Source organism: Monodelphis domestica, chromosome 1, assembly GCF_027887165.1.
Source record: "Monodelphis domestica isolate mMonDom1 chromosome 1, mMonDom1.pri, whole genome shotgun sequence".
Classification (NCBI taxonomy): domain Eukaryota; kingdom Metazoa; phylum Chordata; class Mammalia; order Didelphimorphia; family Didelphidae; genus Monodelphis; species Monodelphis domestica.
Window position 1 is genome coordinate 147,012,422 of NC_077227.1, and position 24,115 is coordinate 147,036,536.

Genomic DNA, 24,115 nt, shown 5'->3' on the forward strand with positions numbered 1-24,115 from the left:
TATACATTATATTTCCTATTATTCACATTATCATTATGTACACACATTTCTTATCTCTTAACCTATATTACAAATTACTTGAGGACAAGGATTATATTTATCTATTTTCATATCTCCATCAGCAACTACTGCAGAGATTATAGTAATTCAATAAATGTTTGTTCAATTTTTAAAACAGATTGTGATTTGATATTCAACTATTGAACGTATACAGTACTTCAGAGATTACTTAGACCCTTTTCTTTAGCCTAGAACATATACTCCATCCTAAAGAGTTAGAGAATTATATGATATTTTCATGAATCATTGAAAATGGAGATAATGGAGCTTTTATGTGCTATCCATGTCAATATTTTTCAACCTGATTGCTAAGGTTTTCTTTGTTATAAGTAACCTAAGTCAGTCCTGTAGCAATGTCTTTTGTTAGCTTCTTATTTTCCATGAAACTAAAAACTAGAGGATCCTGAAGGAAGGAATATGTGAATGTATTGGACTACAGGGCTTGATTAATTTTAGGGAATTTAATAAGCATACAAATGCACCACATCACCCCTTTCCTTCAAAAATACCTACCTTATTATTTAAAGTTTTTGCATTAATTTTATTCCCAATGAGTATTAAAAAAGTAAAATAGATAAAGATACAATAAAAACACTGTACTTATTTCAGGAAATATGGTTATTTTACTTAGCAAAGTCTTGTGATAAATTATGCTGGATTTTCAATGTGTTACTTTTTTTTTAGTCTATTCCATACTTTAAAAGGATAATATTTTCCAAACTGACAAGTAAGATATTTGGGGATCACTTTTTCAATTTATTTATTTAACAAGATTGATTTAAGTCTGATATAACACATTACTTTTTCTTTTTCACATACAAAGTTCATTGCTCCCTTTTGGGGAAACACACTGCTTATGTTTAGTCCTAATGTTATAACAAATTAGAATCTGAAACATGACTGAGAAATGTTGGCAAGATTGGTGTGGTAAGGGAACTAATACAGATATGTCATTCGCATAAAATAATATAAGATGTTTGGAGTGGGGGAGAGGGGAAAGTAGTCTCACCGGCCAATGGGGTCCAAAGACAAAGATCTGACTTCGTGCAATGTCAACACGGTTCCAGGCAAGAGCCAGACTCAGCTGATCAGGAGCTGATGCATTTGTACCTGAAGAAGCAAAAATAACTACTTCCTGTTTCCAAGTAAATGACCAGTAGGATGCTCAATATTGAAGAAACAAGTTGAGTCACTAACAGTATGAAAGCAGATGACTTTTTATGGATCTTACAGAGGAAGAATGGTTAAACTAGCTAGAAGTGGGGAGCACAAGCTTGTAATTTCTGCTACAGGAAAAGGCTGAGGCAGCAGGATTGCTTGAATTCATTCATTAGGGCTAATTGAATAACTGCACTATCTGGCATCCTTTATGTGGTGAGCCCCTAGGAGCAGAGGGCCCTCAGGCTGCCTACAAACTATCTCATGTTAGGGGAAAAAATAGCAAGTTAAAGTTCTCATGTCTCTTAGCATTGGGACTGAGCCCAGGAGTGACCACTACTTTTCAAGCCTGGGAGAGATAGGAAGATTCAGTCTAAAAAAAATGGCATATTTATTTGAGTTGTAAGAATAAAACACTAGATTTACAAACAACAAAACAAAACTTTGAACTACTCTGCTTCTTGTGCTTATACCTATTGACCAGCCAAAGACAAAGTAGACATTTATCTCATTCAAGTCGCCCTCCTTTATGGGATAATGGAATAATTAACAAAGACAATTTATCCAAGTTCTATCATTGTGCTTTTATGGCATTAGTTGCAAGTTACCTAAACTATTTAAGTCAGATGATAGCAGTTCCTTCTTTTGGCCTACAAGTAAGCAAGATTATCGATAAGAGAAGCATGTGTGTCTTATTTTCTTCTATAAGAACTTATTTTCAGAGACAAATATGTGTATGTTAAGAATTTTTTACAGTAGAAGTTACTAGATTTTTGAAAGCAACTACATTTATTAAGGTAAATTATCTTTATAAAGAATCATTGTTCTCATGCTCTTTTATACTAATTAGCTAATTACTAATTATATTTCATCATATGAGCCCTTTTTTGGCTTTTCCTTTCCACTAAAATAAAGGCTATTTCAGGTATTGAATTTGCAAATGTAGATTAACATATAAGTAGCTGAAATTTTAAGAAAAGGGAAGTTTTTTATCTTGAGTCATTTTAAAAAAGAATATAAGCTCTTTGAGAGTAGAGATTATTTTATTCTTTATATTTGTATTTGTACCCCCAACATCTAGCACAATGCCTTACACATAGAGATTTAATAAATGCTTACTAATTAATTTCTGGATTTACCAAAGGATAAGAAGGCATAGATTGTGTTTTACAAAATTTAAAAGAGTACTCATATCAATAAGATAAAAATTCATTGAGCCACTGACATATATGGCATAGATAAATTATAATCATTAGATAATATGCTTGACAAAGGATAGTCTGAAATAAGAGCTTATTATTTAATTAATGACACATAAAAACTGATTCCAATTTCAGGATGAAGTAAACTTCCCCTCAAGACTTTATTGCTTGTATGTAAAGTCCACAAAAAAGAATATTCTCATAAAGTTTCTACCATAATTTTGGGGGGCATCTTTGCTTTTTTTATTATTCCTTCCAAATTTCCACATAAGTTTTCCAAAGCTATATGATCCATGTTGTCTCCTTTCCTTCTTCCCTCCCCCTTTCTGGAGCTGACAAGCAATTCGGTATGGGTTATATATGTATTATTATGCAAAATATATTTCCACATTATTCATTGTTGTAAGTAAATGATCTTATAAAACCAAAACCCCAAGTCATATACCCAAATAAACAAATAATAAATCATATGTTTTCATTTGCATTTCTCCTCCAACAGTTCTTTCTCTGGATGTGGATAGCATTCTTTTCATAAGTCCCTCAGAATTGTCCTGGATCATTGAATGCTGTTAGTAGCAAAGTCTATCACATTTCATTGTTCCACAATATTTCAGTTACTGTGTATAATGTTCTTCTAGCTCTGATTATTTCACTTTGCATTAGTTCATGTAGCTCTTTCCACTTCTTTCTGAAATCATCCTGTTCTTCATTCATTATAGTACAATAGTATTCCATCACCATTATATACCTCAATTTCTTCAGCCATTTCCCCAATTGAGGGACATCCTTTTAGTTTCCAATTCTTTGCCATCACAAAAAGAGCAGCTATAAATATGTTTGTACAAATAAGTCCTTTCCCAAATTTTTATCTTTTGGGGATGCAGATCTAGTTGTATCTACTATAATTGTGTAGAACAAACAGATATGGAAAGATGATATGGTATTCTGGCAACAGCCCTGTTTGAATGGACTGTCTGGAGACTTGGATTTTAGACCTTAGACCACAACTTATTTATCTCAGGCACATAAAATCACATGTCTTACTCTTCATTTCTTCATATAAAATGAGAAAATTGGAATGAATGAAATAACTTTTTTAAGGTCTCTCTCTGCTTTAAAAATCTGAGATTCATTGGTTAATTTTGATCAAGTTAGTTAGTTCAGGATGTACCCAATAGACACAATTTTTATGAAAGGAGAAGGAATATGGTTGGTTTCAGTACTGATAAGACTCCTCCTCTCTCACAAGCAAGGACCAGGACACAGAGAAAATATTTCTTATTTGTTGAACTGAATTGAAGTAAATCACAATTTTCTGGAGAACTCACCCTTTAGCAGAGCAGTTAAAATTGACATTTCAATATCTTGTTGACCTTCTGAACCCATTCGAAACACAGTAACCTGAAAGCAGAGATTAAAAATATGAATACTGAATTAAAGCAAAACTAAAAATGAGGGGGAAAGATCATGTGCTTTTTAATATCATAAACATACTGCTACCATAGAAGTCTCCTGAAGTCTTGTGGTAGTATGGAAATGGCCAGTACATTTAATACAAGCTCTGGTTCTAGGACTAGTCTAGCTGAATTCCGAGAGGTTTGTTATCAAGTTGATCAAAGAGTAATAACTCTTGGCTACATTAATTATAGAAGATTATATCTACCAAGTCATGGATGAAAGGAGGAGGGAAGAGAAGATTTAATCTGTATTGGTGGAAGATGAAACCCCACTAAAAATATCATAAGATTCTTGAAGTGAAGTGAATTAAAATAGGCCAATGACTACTGAAATAATGCTGTGGGCTAAATAATTTATAAAGAAGTGTATTTTATTTCTGAAGTCTCGATATAATCTTTGTGATCGTTTTGCTTCTGGCCTTGAACTTTACTCCGTGTTTCTATTCAGTCATACTTCACTTAACATCATTAAATGGCTCCATGAAAAACGTGACCAAGGCAAAACATCACTGGTTATTCTTGGTTCATCAGAAAATCATACATGTGATCACAGGACTCAAAGGAGTCAGAGAGGTCATCTGGTTGAATACTCTCATTTCACAGATGAGGGAGCTGACATTCCAGAGAACTTAAATTACTTGTCTAAGGTCACACCAGAAATAAGGGGCACATAGAGACTACATTTCCCATAATCCCCTTTTCTGTTTCCTGTTGTGTATCATTGGTTAATTTGGTATTCAGTTTCAACTTTCTTCACACTGGTTCTCTCTCCTGGAAGCTCTCGCTCTCAGGCTTGTATCAGCATAGATGAAGGGAGCTGTTTCTTTCCTTTCTATGGCTTTTAAAATTTCTCTTTGCTCTAAGTGAATTTTAATAAATAGTATTAAATTAAAAAAAGAAAGAAATAAGGGGCACAGTCAGGATTTGAATTCATATTCTAAATCTAGTGCTCTTACTTAAGCCCATAGTAATGATGCTATAAATGGAAGTTATATTCCTGGGAAGCAAAAATGAAAAGTTCAAAGTCAGCTGACTTATAGATCCAAGATTGGAGGTCTTGTGGGGAATGGGTCATTAGAGGATTTTTGGATACACTATCAAATAGAGGTCTGATATACCAAGTCATCAGAGGGACCCCTGTAGTTATCAGCTGCCTCCTAGTCCTTCTCCCCTACCAAATGAATTTGTCTCAAAAATTTTTGAGATGAGGTCTTCATTCCAACTCTTTACCCACAGCATTTGTGAAGCTTATTTAGCTAGATTTGGGGAAACCATTAGGATGGAGTCTTTAAATAAAGAAGCTGGACTGAAAGCACAAAAAGAAAACCATGGTTTGGGGATCTCTTTTTCTTTCCTTTTTATTTCAGAATCATCTAGTGGAATAAATTTCATGTCTTTTTGCTATGAATCTCTGAAATATCAATCCCTCTGTGATGTCTTTACCCAAGTGAGAGTACAAAAGGATGTATTAAACTCATAACTGAAGGATGAAATAGTAGGGAACTTCAATATTATATGGGGATAAGGCCTGAACCTATGATTTCATCAATATATAAGGCATAATTTTAGAGTGCTGACTAGAGCTCCAGAGGTCAAGTTAATGAGCCCAGGATCACACATATTCACATGTCAGAGGTGGAGCTTAAAAGCTGGTCTTCCTGGCTTGGAGGCAGGCTTGCCATTGATTATGACATGCTGGCTTATATTCATGTGTGGCTTAATTATAATGTATTAATAGCATTGCAGCTGCTGCAATATAGAATATACCTGGACATTTATCTATCCAATCTGCTACTTCAGCATATGTTGGAAAAATTATTCTTAATGCTCATAATCTGATTACCAAGGCAAATTAGATTCTACTCATTCAGATTTAATACTTATTCTTTGAGGTATACAAAGCACTTTCACCTCAGTCCAGGAATTATTATTTTTATTTTTCATATGAGGAAATCAGAGATCTGTGAAGTTTAAGGACTTGACTAATCCCATAGGTATTTGAAGATGAGATTCAAATTCAGGTCTCTTGATACCACATGTGTCATCAGAAGGGTCTGAACATTTTCATAATTTGTCATAGTAGTCTGGTAAAATCTATGGACCCTTTCTCAGAATGCTTTAGATGCATAAAATGACATGTCTGATTAGAAAAAAAAAACATTTAACAAAGTTATTCTAAAATAGTTAACAAAGTTATTCTAACATTCTAAAATAATTATTCCAAAATAATTAACAAAGTATTCTAAAAATCTAAGTTCAACGACTCTAAATTAAGAACCCTGGTCCTAGAGCATAGTGTGCCTCATAAAAATGCTTGCCTCAACAAATATACTCTATTTGCAATTTTTTGTAAATTTAGAATGTTGACTAGGCCATTTCACATTAGGTCATAGAGCTGGAAGTGGCCTTAGAAATTATCTACAGAGCCCTTTCATTTTACAGATGAGAAAACTGGGACCCAGAGAGATGAAATGACTTGCCCAAGGCAACACAGATAATTAGCCTCAGAGTAGGACTATGACGCAGGTCCCCTGATTTCTACTCCATTTCCCTTGGCAATATATTAGGTTGCAGTACTCTTGGCATGGTTAATGGCACTGTCTTATGAGCATACTTAATAGGAAGGAAGGTTTGGGAAATGAATTTTTGCATTTTCAAATGGAAATAATAAAACATTGTAATTACTATGTGAAATGACTATAAGTCATTCTTTTTTCATAATTCTTCAAATCCCTTTAAAATCCATTAAGGGGCTCTGGTGAGATTCGACAGAAATATTGAGAAAAAATGTGGCTCATCTTGTACAATTTATCTCAAAGACATGATAATTAAACTGAAATTAATTAATTCATTCCATGGCTAATGAGATTTGGTATTTATTGTCCCTTCACATTTACTAGGCATTGCTGTGCTTCTCCTATTCGCTGGACTGGAAATAAGGGCTATGAAACTGAATATAAACTCAGTACCTTCCCAGAAGATAAGAGTTGGAATTCTCATAAAATTACTGATTTGATATGTAATGGCAAAGTGTTTCTTGGGAGCAGAGAAGACAAAACATGAAAAATCATAGCTTAGCCTTCCTGAAAAGGTTTAGTAAGAGAGTAAAACTCTTGACTGAGTTTTGAGACACTTACAAGTTCTTTCTTTTTCATACACTCCATGATAATTAAAAAGAGCTGATGAGATTGAATCTTGTTGTAGTTAAATGTTTTCTGAATGGTAACTAGAAGTTGATCCTTGAGGGATTCATTTATTATCCTATTCAAGAAAGAACATGAAAAGAAAGAGGAAAACATTACAGATGACTGATCATTTAAAAAAAAAATCTACCCAAGTATCATCTAGGATCCCTATTTTATTTTTTAAACCCTTTCCTTACACCTTAGAATCAACACTATGTTTGGTTCTAAGGCAGAAATGTGGTAAGGGCTAGGGAATGGGAATTACATCACTTGTCCAGGGTCACACCGCTAAGAAGTATCTGAGGCCAGACTTGAACCTAGGACCTCCCATCTCTAAGCTTGGCTCTTAATCTACTGAGCTACCTAGCTGCTCCCTAAGGATTCTTATTTTAATACTGCATCAGGATTGCCAAATTTCTTTTCTATATTTACCAGGTCCTAGGCAAAACCTAGTAGAAAGCATTGTCTACAATTGTACTAAATTCTAGCCTTCCCAGAAATCTCATAAAGGACGATAAAGTTGGAAGGGACCATATTGTTATTTCATATAGAATACTGTTGGATGACATTATCCTGACCCTGAGTAATCAAAGAAACTCGTGTAATAGGGTTTTGTTTTGTTTTTTACTATTTTGGGATTTTAAAAAATTAAAGGGGGCAGCTGGGTTGCTCAGTGGATTGAGAGCCAGGCCTAGAGATGCGAGGTCCTAGGTTCAAATCTGGCCTCAGACACTTCCCAGCTGTGTGACCCTGGGCAAGTCACTTAACCCCCATTGCCTAGCCCTTACCACTCTTCTGCCTTGGAGCCAATACACAGTATTGACTCCAAGACAGAAGGTAAGGTTTAAAAAAAAATTAAACTTTAAAATTCTCATCTCAAGAGATTTCCTTATTAGATACCAGGTAAACTATGAAAAGTCATTAATTTCCCCTTGATATGTTAGAAATCCTACCCTCCTTCTTCACAGTATTTGTGTGCAAAAGACAAAATGTCTGATGCTCGCCCACTGCCATCACAAATCACAACAGGAATAGGGGGATCTTCTCGAAGACATTCCAGGACAATGGAAATCACATTAGGACCCCCTTCAACGATAACACCAACAACAGGAACACCTTGTCCCAGTCCTATAACACAAAGAATATCTCCCGTCAGGACCAAAGTTAGAAGGCTGCAAGGCCTCTTCATCTGATCTGATCTATCCAAAAGTTTTTGACAAGTGAGGAGAAGCAACATCAAATTTATGCCATTCCATATTTTTTTCTTTTTCCAAAAAGAAGAGGTCCAAACAAACTAATTTCACTTTCTTTTAAACCTATAGATGGCTGATTATTTATGAGTTTTCATATATAAGTTGATACCTACATGTTACTTAATGAACATAAGGTTTAGAAAGTTTGGCACTTTGGCAGTTCTCACCAGTGCTTCAATGGCCTTATGTTAGGAAAGTGGCAGATAATTAGGAGTGACAAAAATGAGGGATATAATGAGCTCTTTGAAAATCCTCTCTTCTGGACTTTGTACTTTAAAGGCCAATCTTGGTGATTAACATTTACTTCTCTATAAGTCAAATTGTTTCCCCTTCCAAATACTGCTTTCCTTAAGCCACTAATGACACAAAAAAGTGATAGCCCAAAAGTTCACATAAAGGATATGATATCCACAAAATGAAAACAAAACAAAACAAAACAAAACAGCTAAATTCTAGCTTTCAGTTACTGAGAGACTTTTACACTCTTAAAAATTAATGAGAACTCCAAAGAGATTTTATGTGGATTAGATCTATTAATATTTGCCATATTAGGATTTAAAACTTTTAAAAATATTCACTTAAAAATAACAATCACAAACCAATTACATATTAATATAAACAATATATTTTATGAAAAATAACTATTTTCCAAAACAAATATATTAATGACAAGAGTAGCATTGTTTTGGATATTTTTGCAAATCTCTTTAACATCTGGCTGAAAAAAGTCAGCTATATTCTCATATCTGCTTCTGTATTCAACATGTTAAGACACGTCATTTTGATTGAAGTACATAAAAGAAGATCCAGTCTCACAGAGATATGTAGTTGGAAGAAGGAAGAATATTTTAACAGGAAAATAATGTTTTAGTATTATTATGTAAAGTTTTGAACTTGCAGTCTCTATGAGGACCCACTTTGAGGAATATTGATAAAAGTGGAGACAGAGGCTACCAAATTCTAACACTCGACAAAATCTCTTCCAGAACAATAAAAGTAAGGAACTCCTTTTATAAATTCTCAATTCTTTACTCTTTCAGATAATGAGAAGATGCAAAATTGTAGCTACATAAAAGTATAATTTGAGTATATCTGAATGATATAGTCCAATAACATTTCTAGTACATTAGTATTGATTGGTATCATATTGGTTTTGCTTTGTGCTCTTCCAGAACAAAATAGTACCACTTTGAATTGGAATTTCATTGGTTTCCATTATTTCAAGTCTTCAGCAATATAGTGGTCAACTAAGTTTTATCCAGAATAGTAGCAGAAATTAGGTCTTCAAGGGTTAGGCTGGAATCTCTAATGCTGAAATAGTTCAATGCTGTAGAAGACGACAGCTGAGCATCCCTTTGCTGTCCCTGCCCCACTCTGATTTCCAGGCATAGGATGACAAAGGGAAGCCCACAGGTCACATAGTCAGTTGAAGTTTTGGTGGTGTGATGACTTACAACTCAAAACAGAATAAAAACACAACAAAAACCATTTAAGTCAACTGTCTAATGTCTAAATTCGGGGTATGAATCCAAGATGTCTGAAATATTTTCAAAGTAGTTGGCTGCTCTCTCAATTCTTAAACATTGCTTGATTTGGTGTTTCAATTTTCTTCTTTTTTAATTTAGTTTATCTTCCAACAACTTACACTGTTTGGAATAAACGTTTATTAAAATGCTTCTTTAAAACATCATAAGTAGGGTTAAGTGAAAGAATTATTAAAAATTTAAACTTCACCAACTGATTCCCATGACTTCTTAGCTGAATTCCACTAACTATAAAAGTAATCTTTATAATCATGCCTTATTAATATGTAGAAGTATAATTATCAACAAAATGAGACTATTTTAAAATCTATCAGAAGTAATACTTTCAAATGAGTGTGGTTCCCTCCAAATTAGTCACCTTCAAAGACAAATATACTTATTCCAAAGAAGCTTCTCTTTTAAGTAACGTTAGGGCTTCCTATTTTAGAACTGCTTTCAGAAACAGTTTACAAGTCTTAGGAGAGAATCATACAACCATTTTCACTACTTTATCATCACACTTATTGTTGACTCAACATAGAATCATAAAATAGTAGCCAGCTCAATCACTCTAATATATTCACTATCCCTTGGCTCCAAGTGAGTTTTGGATAGTTTCAAAATCAGATTGACCCTCATAGAACCAAGATTTATCACAGTTGAAAATAATAAACAAAATTTGCTATGAGATATAAAGGCAATTCCAAAAGAAGTGTCAGGTGATGATCACAAATTACTTGTGGGTTTTGAACCCAGATGAGAGAAATGACTTTGGGATTACAGAAGGATCAGCCCCCCACCCCCTCAAGCTTACAGATCAGACTTGCAGACATCCTCTTATTGGGTGTTTTATTGATAGGGAAAATTACGTTGGCTAAAGGATTAGGTAAGCCTTTTGCAGGAACAATGATTAGCAATGATTTACAAGATGGAAGCAATGGATACAGAATATCTTAGTGGCTCTAAGCAATGTTTTCTAAAGGATAATAAATCATAGATAACGTCAATTCAACATGTCAACATATGACCCAGTTTTGTATAGAATACTGTATGTTCTTCTTACAGTACTCTTGCATATTATTTTCTTGGCAGGACATCTAGTGTTTTGGGGAGAGGGAAATGTTTGTTTTTCTCATGCTGGGGAGCAGGCTACCTGTCTTACTGCTTCTAAGTTAATAGCTACCCAAAATGACCTTGCAGTCTGGGGTGCACTGGTCTTATTTCCACAGTCTTGCTGAATTGAAAGCCCCTGACTTCCTAACTACTCAGAAATTTTACAACCTGGGGTGCATTGCATACGGAAGCCCCTGATCTTCTTATGCTGCTCCCACACCTTCCAAAGTGACAGCTAAAAGGTCAAAACTTCATTTGTAAACATGAGTTCTGACATGGTTATTATGAAATTCAGATGTGACTTTTTTATAATCACACCATGTAAATTATATATGTGTATGTTATACATATATATATATATCTCCTCTATTTGCCATTGATTACTATTCAGAAATATTACTATTTCTGCTCTACTTACGTGTGTTAATCTTTTGTAAAGAGATATGTTTTTCCAATTGCCGCCGGAGCTTCACTTCTGCTCCATATTTGCCAAGTGTGCCATTATCCGCCAAGATGAAGTGAGTATGAGAGTTGTTTAGTACAGAAAGTTTACTTAAAGGGTTTGACATGGTTTGATAAACCCTTGTTACCTAATGAAAATGTATAGGTATTAAAAAAAAAAGTTTTTGTTATTGCTGTAAAATATCACCTAGAGGAATAATACATATAAATTAGTTTTGAAACAAGTTGATAAAACAAAAATGATAGATAAAATGGTTATTTAATAGCTATTTTAATCTAATATAGTTAGTTCATGATGATTCTTGAAGAGGTTAATGGTGGAAATGCCAAGTTTGCAAAGCCCTGTAAAGGCAACTCATGAGTTGCTATTCCCAATTCACCTTCGCTTCACTACTTTGCTGAATTAATAGATTACATAGTAGGCAAATTAATGAGATATTTATTACCCTAGCACAATTCACAAACTTGCAAGTTCCTAAGACAAAGATTTTGGGCAGCTAGGTGGTGCAATGGATTAAATTCTGGGCCTGGAGTCAAGAAGACTCATCTTCCTGAGTTAAACTCTGGCCTCAGACATTTACTAGTTGTGTGACCCTAGGCAAGTTAGTTAATTCAGTATGCCTCAGTTCCTCATCTGTAAAATGAGCTGGAGAAGAAAGTGGCAAATGACTTCAGGATCTTTGCCAAGAAAACCCCAAATGGGATCATGAAGGGCCAGACACAAGTGAAAAATTACTGAACAACAACCACCGCAAGACAAAAACTTACATCCTTTCCAATGAGGTCTTCCTTGTTTTCCACAATGCCCCATGGAGCAATTCCTATGGCACAAATCCTGCCCCTGGACTTTGAAGAATGGTCTTTCAAGGCATCACCTACATGGCTAATGACACCTACAAGGCAGCAATAATTTGTTGGAATAGATATCTTTAAGGCCCCTTCCAGCTCTAAAGCCTCTGATCATGTGAACTTTTGAGGTTCTTTGGACCACAACTAATAATTCTAATAATGAATTTTAGGGAACCTTTCTGAGTTCCATGAAATTAAAATAATAACCCATATAATTTTTAGAAAGATGAAATGAGACGATCAATTTACTGTAAATAAGAATCCTGCCTTAGTTCCTAGAGGGGGAAAAAAAAGACAAGCAAATTAAAAAAACTCCACAAAACTATATAGGAGGATTTGGGTAGCACTGCAGATTTTTATAGCACTAATTCTAAAGATCCAAATATAGGCCTGAATGAGTTAACTTTAGAATGCTATTTTTGGTTAGTGGTCCATAAAGAGAATACCAAAGTCAAACATAAGGCATTGGCTAAAGAAGAATTTAGAGTTGGCCCTGAATGCTCTGAAGATGAAATATATGTATGAGGGGATGTTATTCTTATGCAAGGGCTATGTTGGTCTTCTTTTTATTGTTTCAATTTTAATATATATGCTATCAGTGTAGTCACTTTTAAAAGACCTTTCTAAAAATTACTAGAAGATTCTTTTGGACATACAAGTTCTTCCACTCATCAGTTAAATCAGGGCTCTTACCAGTACTGACACCTCCAGTGAAAATCCAGGCTCCTGTTGTCATGGCAGCTTTGATTAGTCCTTTTCCAAATATCTGCTTCAGCTTGGGCTGCATCTCAAAGTTCTGGAGTCCCCCATGAACAGAGATTAAAAGCTTGGGAAGTTCTAGTTGCCAGTCTTTCACCATAAGATGAAGAAGTGAATCCGGTTTGGTGTCATATGACACACGAATATACTACAAAAGATTTTGTGATCCTGAGTATAAGTTCTTGGTTTTACTTCTTGGTTCAAAGGTTACCAATCAAATTAGATAAACATGAGTAGGGGATGTCCTTTTTTTATTTCCTTTCATATTGTAGTACCTAGAGTCCCTCCTAACCTCTCCCCCTATCAATTCTGCCACTGTTAACCTGTGTGACTCTGGTTCAGCAACAAAGTAGAAACTCAGAGATGGAGAATTCTAAAATTTTTTCTATGACACCCTGGTCAGGACCTGAACTCATCTCAGAAGTAGAAGAGCAAAATAGAATGGTAAACTGCTTGAAATAGCTAGGTACTGAGATAGAAGGTCTTCAGTAGATTGATATTTAAGCCTGACATTTTCAGTAGAGAAGAAGAGATTAATATTCAGAATTTATACTCTTTGTGAATTATTGTTTTGTGTCTATTGGCACCATGTCAATTACTATTATATTTACCAACTACGTATAGTATAGTTCTGGAAGATCACATTTTTTAATTCTTTAAACAAAGCAAAATTTTACTTAAAGAACATTCATAGAATAGCAAAATAAGTAGTGTTTACAAAAGTGCAATGGCCAGGCACTTGGGAAGAAAAATTGTTGAGACTCATCTGGTTTCTAAATGAAAGAAAGATGGTATAGAGGTTATAAATATGACTTTGGAGTTAGGAAGATAGAGATTCAAATCCAATCTTTGGCATATATTGGCTTGTGTGACCCTGAACAAGTCGTAAATCCTCTCAATAATGCCAGGCAATTCTTTAAGGCTAAAAATCACATTTAATTGCAGATCTGTATTGTTAAAGGGAGTTTCCTTACTAGGTGTTTCCCACACAAATGGATCATAGGGCTAGCCAAAACCAAAATCATTTCAAGAAGGTGCTGAGAGAATGTACTCAATGGTACCGAAAGTCACTTGTAAATGGTAATGCTTACTTGAAAATCAAAGGGTAACTACTTATAAACGGACTCTTTCAGAGTTCTCTTTAGGTGAAGTAGACAGTTTCTAATAACCTGGACCTTGAAAATACATAGGAAGGTTTTGAAATTTCAAAGTTAATGTATCTATATGTATAATGCATGTATCATATGTGTAAGTATGTATGTGTGCATATATATATGAATAATCAGCATTGGCTAACCTTTTAGAGACTGTGTGCTCAAACTGCACCTTCCAACTGCCTGTCAGCCCTCCCCACATTACCTCAGAAAGTAGAGGGAGGAAGTGCTTGCATTGGTCAGCTGGACAGAGGGACTTGGCATGCAAAAAGTGTCCTCAGGGGCAGTGATCCCCCTCAGGGGGAATAGAGCAGCAGCTCCCTCTGTGCCCCCAGGGCATGTACATGCATGCTATGTCTTGGACAACATGAAACCACTGATTTCAGTGATATAGGGAACTCCCAGGCAAAGAAAGTCCTTCTATTTTCATGTCAACAGCTTCTTGCCCAGGGTCAGAGCAGTATGTTTCATAGGTAGAACTTATACTCAGGTCTTTCTAGATACAAGGCTATCTTTTCGTCCATTATACTACACTATTTCTTATGTACTTTCTCTCTCTCTCTCTCTCTCTCTCTCTCTCTCTCTCTCTCTCTCTCTCTCTCTCTCTCTCTCTCTCTCTCTCTCCCTCTCTCATATACACACATACATTACAAGTTCATGTATGCATATATACATGTTTTAGAAAAGTAAAACAATTTCTATAACCTTCCTGTTATTTTTTTTTAACCAACCAAGGTCAGGTACCTAGGAGCCACAAGAATCCTATGAAAGATACACAAAGCATAAACAAAATAAACAATATTCTATTGTATTATATTGCTTCATAGCATTTTTTGCAAACTTCATAGTTTCAAGGTTATTGAAAGATATCTAAACTAAAAATCATTGCAAGAGAGCTTAGAGCATCTGAGAATATTGTCAAGTCACAATTTGTCAGGAAAACAAAAGTTCCTTTCCATATCTAAATAGCCAAACAAATACATATTAAACTGGATATGACTTTGTTTGAAGTTTATTCCACAGAAATGTTTCAAGTCTGTGGCCCAAATTTAGGAAAGGGAACATTTTTTTTATGGATACTTTATGTGTTACTTCAAAAGCAATGTTCAATTTCTGAATAAAAAGTATAAAAGGAACCCATTATACCACAAATAAAAAGCATAATAAAAATATAGTCTATGTAGTAGACTTCATTTTCGTTGTATCAATAACATATTCCTCCATATTTCTTCTTAATTTATCTCTTACCATTGCTTTGTTTGAATGTCCACCACCCTGAAATTCCAGCATCCCATAAGAATCTGTTGGATAGAGTTGAGTATGTTTACTGATAGACCATTTCTCTGGCTGTGCTGCCTCCACTTGTTTATTTTCCTCTGCATTTTTGTTGGGAGTGCTACTTGGAAGAGGTGGAATATGTTGGGAAATAAGCAGGCCACAGCAACACCTAAAAATAAAAGTAAAAAATATATTTTCATTATGCAAATCAATTCCTTCAGTGGCTATACAAGACCAGTCCTGCCAAGTGTTGGTTGCCAAAATATAAATTTGTATTGGAGTAATAGTCTGAATCAGTATAGATTATAATTTGTACTTTAATTCTTAATTATACAACAAACATTTATTAAGAGTTTACTTTGTGTGAGGCATTGTGCCTATGGATACAATAAAAGGGAAAAATCAGTCTCTGCTCTCAACTGTGATATCCAAGGCATTGGTGGAGATGCAAAGATAAATATCTGGATCCCTACCTTAAAGGAGTATATTAATCTCTAAGGAATAATTGGGGAATGATATATTACATGTGATTGCATTTTCCAGATAAATGCAAAACACGTTGCAATTTTTACCAATAAAGATGGAAAACTTTCTTGAATCTACTTTGTGCTTCTCTGACTTACTAAACAAAGTTTAATAGCATGTATTTGCCTTTTCTTAAAGTAGAGGGTCATTTTTACAAAGTCTAGTTTATTGTACTGTGCTCTCAGAAACTCATTTATCCTGATGTTCAAGGGCACCAGATTTCTTTTCATTTTTAGTTTCTGAACTCCAGGTATAGGAATTCCTTTTAATCAAGAAATTAATAAAATATGAATAATTTAAAATCTTACAGAGTTTTCTGAGGCTCTATTTTATTTTTTGGAAAATTTAATGTAATTAATTAATTTTGAATATTTTTCCATGGTTACAAGATTCATGTTCTTTCCCTCACCTCTCCCCTCACCCCCTCCCATAGCCAATGTGTAATTCCACTGGGTTTTACATTTATCATTGATCAAGACCTATTTCCATATTATTGATATTTGCACTAGGGTGATCATTTAGAGTCTACATCCCCAATCATATCCCCATTAAGCCATGTGATCAAGTAGTTGTTTTTCTTCTGTGTTTCTACTCCCACAGTTCTTCCTCTGAATGCGGATAGTGTTCTTTCTTATAAGCCTTTTAGAATTGTCCTGGATGGTAGAGAAGTTCATTACATTCAATTGTACCACAGTGTGTCAGTCTCTGTGTATAATGTTCTCCTGGTTTTCTGAGGCTCTAAATCAATTCTATTCATTATGCTCCACTACATGAGTTCTTATATCAACTACTATTTAATGCATTTTCCCTTGAGTCCTACCTCCCTGATTCCAGTTTCCCCTCATGGTATGATTGCCAACTAGATGAAAATTGATGGTTCATTATCCTCTATAAATATATATATGCATATATATATATATATACATATATATATAATCTGTATATAACTATAATGCTATCCTTCCCTGATTAAGTTATTGTTAAGTCATCCAAATAGGTATGATAACCCATATTTGATCTTGTCAAAAGAAATGACATTATCTTCATTTTTCATAATAATTGAAAAGAAAAACGATTTCTGAGCTAAGTGTAATTCGTCATATACAATGGATAAATGTGTAAATCATAAATCATATTATAGAATACCACCAATGTTTTGATTGTATCTCTGACATATTGAAACAGAGCAAAGAAAGTTCTCTGGGATGACTTCATCATAGTCTTTTTAATAATACTCTGAAACCATATAAAACACGTTTAAGCCTTACACGGTAGCATCACAAGATACATTTTTACAGCAAGATAAAGTAGGAAAATGTATTTCTTAGACCAAATGGTGCCAGGAGGTTGCCTTCTATATTTTGCTCATTTTATGTCAGGCACATAATAGGTGCTTAATAAATATTTGTTGAATTGAATCTTATTGTTCTCAGCTACTAGGAACATTCTGAATTTGGATTGGGAAAGTAGAGTCACAGTAGTGACAGCTTCAGCCATCATGTTTCCCATAGACCTTAGGCAATCTGAGACTCCTGAGTTCCAGTAGAAGATTATGTTCCTTGTGAAGCGCCTTGTAATTTAGACCTTTTTCTCATTCCTTCTTCCATTCAAATGCATACTTCCCATGTTGAATTTCTGTAGCAGCCTGCTCTCTATCGCTATGGCAATAAATCTGATAAATAAAGTGGATGTATTAGTGGATAGTAATAGATTATCCTATCAGTCCCTCCCCCCTTTCTGAGGGGTATGAATTTTCATAGTGACCATATGAAGGAAATACTGTAACTGGAAAGGATGATTTTAATGGTAGGAATTTCTGGTACCAGGGCAAATCAATGGTAAATGCAAGACTGATAAAACCTTAGGATATCTCTCAAATCATATCTCTTAGTTAAGGAACCAGAACGGAAGACAACCTCTTTTGAGCTAGGTGGATAAGACCAAAGTCTTACAAGGTTGATTCTGTGTATCTAAAATAGTGACTATCATCAATGGCCTTTTTCTTCAATTGTAAGTAACATGTTAATTTCCTTCAAAAAAGAATTAAATGGTAGATACAAGGATATGTTGAATTTTTAATTAAATTCTTTAATTTAAAAATAACTCTTATCTTCCAAGTGATAGAATATCTTATCTAAACATATTATCAAAATAATGCCACATAAATTGTACAGAAGACCATATGAGATATTTGTATAAACAAGTATTATCTGAGAGCTATCAGAGCCCAAAGCAAAATCGCATATTAGGTGAAATTGGTCTCTGCCATTCTCACAATCTCCTTCAGTATGCTGTTTTTACCTCTTGGAGTTTCCTCTACCCTAAAGCCTTCCATACTTTGTTTAATATTCTCTTCCTAATAAGAAAAATCTCTTCTTTTCTGAGAGCACTGGTTTTAAGAGATTTTCAAAGGAAAGTGATTTTAGTGTTAGATGGAAATAATTCAGTGTAAGGAGATATTTGCATTTTAAAAAATCTTGTCAACCCAGAAAAGTTCTATAGTGAGTAGACTTTATTGGTGGAGATATTTTTGATTAGAGTTCTTTTCTTTTTTTTTAAGTATTCTTGTTTGCATTAGATTACCTTCTCTGCTCTGGGCCACCATACTTACTCATTTCCACCTATACCAGAACTTCCTTTCTGAAAACCCCCAGGCAAAACTACTGTTTTTTGTTCACCTGTTAGGATCTTTACTGCTGACAATTGTGTAGATGCATTCTCTTTTGGAAAAGGTCTTCTCTATCCAAGCTTTTTGTCCCTGAAAGAAGAAGAAGTAGAAATTAGAAAAGCATATTATCAACCCATCATCCATTTCTATTTTTTTTTAAACTCTTACCTTCTGCCTTAGAACCAATAGGGCTACTCAGTAGGGTTAAGTGACTTGCCCAGGGTCCCTTAGCTAGGACCTGTCTGAGGACAGATTTGAACCTAGAACCTCCCATTTCTAGGCCTGGTTCTCAATCCACTGAGTTACCCATCTGCCCACTCCCCTCTACCCCCATCACCCATTTTTAGAGGACATAAGGATTGGATTCAAAGAAACTTAAGAAAAGCTGTAGGAATTGATACAGAATACACAGGACTAGGAAAGCAATTTATACAATAATATTTTAAATACAATTTTCAAAGACTTAAGAATTTGAATGAATACGATGACTGAACAGAATTTGAGAGGACTAATTATGAACTATGCTACTTGCCTCCTGACAGAGGTGATGGTGTATACTGCATTTATATTAAAAATGTGGCATAAATTTTTGATCATGAACAATGTGAGAGTTTGTCTTGATTGACTATGCATATATGTTACTAGAGTTTTATTTTTCTTTTCCCTTCAAGTGGGAGTGAGAAGAGAAATTAAATGATTATAAATTAAAAAACAAAATAAAATGGAAAATATTTTTTAATATAATAGAATCTTCAAGATCTAGTCATTTTACACAGAGGAAGAAACTGAGACACAGAGAAAATAGTTATTTATCCCACTAAAGGTGTAACAGGATATTAATATCTTATTAACACATTAATAGCTCATCTGAGAAAGTCTTATGACTTTATCAAATGAGTTTGAGGATGGCGGTAAAACAGAGTTAGTTGTCCTAGTTCTTGTTTTTAATACTTTCTAAATCATATGTTTCCATGACAATTATTTCTTTTGGGAATGATAACTTTAGAATTTGGAAATTATATGCAAACATATAAAAAGGCTCATGAATATGAATAAAACCAGAATTATATAAATTCTAAAATAAACCTAAAATTTCAAGAAAAAAAATCACTTCTATATGTAGATATATACAGTTTCCCCTATAAGAATGTAAACTGCTTGAGGGTCAGGGTTGTTTCATTTTTGTTTTTGTATCTCCTAACCCAATATCTACCACATTTTAGGGATAAAATCTGGCTGACCACTTATTGGTTATGTTAAAGTAAGTATCTTTCTTTGGGATTTGGGTTTGGCCTAGCTGGCTACTGAGGTCCTTCCTGAATGACTCACATTCAGTGGTTCTTATTCTGTGACATTCCAAATGAGATATTTAAAGTAGGTATAGGAAGTTAAAATGGTGTAAACAAAAAGAAAAAAAGAAGCTTGGAAATTATTGGCTTTGACTGAGAAGAAGACAGAGAAGAACAGCAATATATTTTTGCTTTAATTATTCTAACCACGTCTTTCAAGAAGAACAGTAAGTTCAATTAGTAAGCTAACAATAAAGCCTGAAGAATTCTGTAAGCAACCAGAGGCATCATTAATCTTGGTAGATGGGCTTGGTGCCTGCCTTCTTGGTACCAAGAAATCACTGGCTTTGCAAACAGATATTGAGTCAGTCCTATTGCCTCCAGTGCGGGAGCTACTCATAGTCACAGAGATTATAGTACCAATTATGCATTCACTGGATGCCTTTACCTCTATAGCTAGCATTCTTCCTAAGACAGGTCTTTGATGAAATATCATAGGATTTGGATAATAAGCTAGGAGCTATCTCAGAGGACATCTAGATTAATCCTGTCATTTTATAGATGGAGAAACTGTGGTAGAGAGAGGCTGATTTGGGTAGTAAATATCAGAGGTGAGATTTGAACCTAAACTTTCTGGTCTTTTTCTGTGCTGCCTTAGCTGCAAGGAACTTTCTTGATCATCTAACACCCTAGGTCTGTGCTGGCAAACCTATGGCACATGGGAGCATGCCAGAGGGGACTGCTCCCTTCTGCCTCTCCAAACTCACTCACAAATGCTTGAGGACATTTCTGACATGATCTGCCCCTCTGCCTAGCAGCCCCAGAGGGGCACTTCCTCCCTCTCCTGTGTGGGGCAAAGTGGGAGGGGGGCTCATGTGCAGTGTGAGGATTGTAGTTTGGGCACTTGATATCTAAAAGTTTTGCCATCATGGCCCCCTAGGCCTTAATATTCTCCTCGTGCTCCATATTTTGCAGGTGAAGAGACAAGAAAGTTGGGGTTACTTACTCAAATTCATCTGTGGCAGAGGCAAAATAAGAACCCACGTTTCCCCTATCCCCAAACAAGTCTCTTTGCACTACACCATATTTATTTCAATCACAAACTAGTATCAATACCATTGAAAAACATAAGGAGAATTCCAAATTTATTGTTCTTCAGAAAGTACCTGGGATTCAGAGTAATGGCCTTCCATAGAGCTTCTATGTATGGCTCTGAATTATGTTTTAGTCCTAATAAAAAGAAGGCAAATGGGCATTCTAACTCAGTGGAATCAAAACAAAGAGTAGCAAGTCAGCCTTTGAAGCTCCCTGCCTTTGTCTGTTTAATCTCCTTAAACAGAGCTTGATTATAATGGAGGACAAATAACTAAATAGACTATTGACTGTCTGGAGGGAAAATATCCCTTCTTTAAAGAAAAAAAAGCTCATAATATTATGAATTTGGTTTGGGATTACCAACAAGTTGGTAGGACTATTTTGGGGGGGGTGAGAGGAGTAGGAAAGAGTAGGGTTTGTGTGTGTGTTTTTCAGGGAGATAATATCAAACCTGGTGATTTTGGAAATAGCATGAAAACCTTGGACCAGACACATTTTAGAGGATTTAGGGCTGTTTTCCAGCTGTATTAGTAGAAAAGAGAAGTGGGGAATGGCATTGAGATAGCTGACTATTCAATTGAGAGATCAGTGAAAAATAGTAAAATGCCAGTAAACTGTAGAAGAGCATCATGGAAAGTCCCGAGGGATAATTAATAAGGCTGGGCTTCTACCAAAATTGAGTCAGATATGATGAAAGCTGGAGGTTATTGGAATATATTTTCTATGTTCCTTTATGTAAAAGGTAATACTGAGAAAAAACACTTTTGGCAGCTCTTAATTTTCTGGCTCCAAAATGAATATCATTAATTTCTACTGCATTAAAAAAGAAACATCTGGGCATACCTGTAATCCATTTGCCACTTGCATTGCAATCTGGAAGCAAATTGGTGTTGTGGGTAAATATGCTTGGTCTGGAGACAGAAAGAACTGAGTTCAAATCCAATCCTCATATACTTACTAACTGTGTGACCCTGGACAAATAATTTAACTTCTGCTTGCCTCAGTTTTATCTCCTTTATAATAACACCTTCCTTCAGCGTTATTATGAGGATTAAATGAGATAATAATTATTAAGCACTTAGCATAGTACATGGCACATGGTAAGTACTATATAAATATTATCTAATAATAATAATTATTATTATTATTATTAAATGCTGGCCCTGGACTAACCTGTAGAATAGTTGTGTTGGCCACATCTTCCTTTTTTATGTTTACTTCCCTAGATATCTAGTATCCTTAGGTTGACTCCTCCATTGTTTGGGTGCCCTCACTATATTGTCCTATCCAGACTTGTCTTCTTGCTTACATCCATCCAAAGAGAATTATCTTACATTCATTCCATTTTTTCAGAATGACTCTGTAGCTAATGAATTAGATTGATCCCTGCTATAGAATAAATTAATTTTTATTCAGAAAAGAATAGCATAAAGTAATAAAAAGAACATTGGATTTGCATTCAGAGAATTTCTGATAGGTGATATAAATTTAAAATATTTGGATAGACAATAATCTTTTTGCCCTTGTCTATCCATGTATTAAATAGATCAAGAGAGAACACTATCACAGTAAAGGGTCCTAGATTAAGAGTTAGAAGACTGAATCTGGACATCCCACTTAACTCTGTGACCTTGGATAAGGCATATAACTTCTTGGTTTCAGTTTTCAAATCAATAAAGAGGGAGTTGGACTAAATAACTTCTGACATCTGATACTGGCAGCTAGGTAGTATAGTGGATAGCATCTTAGATGTGGAGATAAGAGCTAAGGCTAAATCTTAATTCATACACTTACTAGCCATTTGAGCCTTAGTATATCATTTAACCACTTTCAACCCCAGATTTCCCATCTGTAAAATGGGGGACATCATAGTATTTACCTATCAGAGTTATTTGTAAAGACCAAATGAAATACTTTGCAAACCTCAAAGCTACTTCTTATACTTTTATATGCTATTTATTATTATTATTATTATTATTATTATTATTATTATTATATAGCTTTTCTCACTCTAGATATACAGTCCTATGATAATAGGAATGTAGTTTCAAAATCTGGTTCTATTACCTTCCCTGTAATCTTAGGTCAATTTAACATCTAATACCAATGTCTTTAAAGATGGAAATTTAATAAAGATTGAATCTAATTACAGTCCCTTTCGCTTTTCTCTGAGGCTCAGTTTTTTTTTTTCATTTATATGATCATGGGATTGGACTTGATTAGGAACATCTTTATTTGGGATCAGCAGACCCTATGGATAGATTTCATGGAGATGGGAAGGGTTTATGGACATGCATGGGGGGAAATTGTCTATTTTCACTAACCTCTGTCTGAAATATATAATTTCCTTCCATCATATAAGATGTTAATCTAAGAAGTACATAGGTTTCACCATATTATTGCCAAAGGGGTCTGTGATCCTAAATAGGTTAGGAACACCAGAACTCAATGATCTCTATGTTTCTGTCCAACTGTAAATTTCAAGAACTCACGGTATTAATGACTTAGAGCACTGGCCCTGGAGTCAGGAAGACTGATCTTCCTGATTTCAAATCTGGCCTCAGACACTTATTAGCTGTGTGAAGCAGGGCAAATCACTTAACCTTGTTTGCCTCAGTTCCTCGTGAGTAAAATGAAGTGGAGAAGAAAACCATTCCAGTATCTTTGCCAAGAAAACCCTAAATGTGGTTACAAAGAGGCAGACAAGACTTAAAAACAACTGAACAGCAACTTCTAACTCCTGGTCTAACAGTGCTGAGCAGTGTACAACCTACCTGCCTCTAATCACTCACTGCTCCCCACTTGTGACAAACTTAACTTTTTACACAGTCAAAAAGAAACTTTGTAGTCAAATCCCTTTCTAAATGATAAAGCAGCAAAAGTTGCTGGATGGAACATTGGCAATAATGTGCCACCTTGTGTCCTTGCCTGGTATTGTAGCTGGTATTGTATCTAGCAAGGCTGGGATAAAGGAGACATTTGTATCTACTTTTATACCTTATAGGCTGTAAAATTCCTTTTCTCTAAAGAAAGGAACAAAAACAATAAACCTTTTGGTTGTGACTGACAAAGTTTTGTCTTTGTC

General features: G+C 34.8%; 1 protein-coding gene and 1 non-coding gene across 2 annotated transcripts in view; both read right to left on the bottom strand.

The window, feature by feature from the left end:
• The window catches only part of TRPM1 (transient receptor potential cation channel subfamily M member 1), a 101,935-nt gene extending 81,600 nt beyond the window's left edge, over window positions 1-20,335 (bottom strand). The window contains exons 1-10 of the mRNA XM_056815648.1: window positions 20,267-20,335; window positions 18,657-18,736; window positions 15,424-15,622; window positions 12,956-13,169; window positions 12,182-12,306; window positions 11,370-11,541; window positions 8,016-8,190; window positions 7,015-7,138; window positions 3,749-3,821; window positions 1,070-1,170 (exon numbers count right to left, since the gene is read on the bottom strand). Coding sequence (XP_056671626.1) covers window positions 1,070-1,170; window positions 3,749-3,821; window positions 7,015-7,138; window positions 8,016-8,190; window positions 11,370-11,541; window positions 12,182-12,306; window positions 12,956-13,169; window positions 15,424-15,622; window positions 18,657-18,736; window positions 20,267-20,335 — 1,332 coding nt within the window. The remainder of the gene's footprint in view (window positions 1-1,069; window positions 1,171-3,748; window positions 3,822-7,014; window positions 7,139-8,015; window positions 8,191-11,369; window positions 11,542-12,181; window positions 12,307-12,955; window positions 13,170-15,423; window positions 15,623-18,656; window positions 18,737-20,266) is intronic.
• Window positions 9,648-9,744, bottom strand: MIR204 (microRNA mir-204). The gene has a single exon (NR_032192.1). It is a non-coding gene; the product is annotated as a microRNA mir-204 (primary transcript).
• Window positions 20,336-24,115: the final 3,780 nt, after the last annotated feature.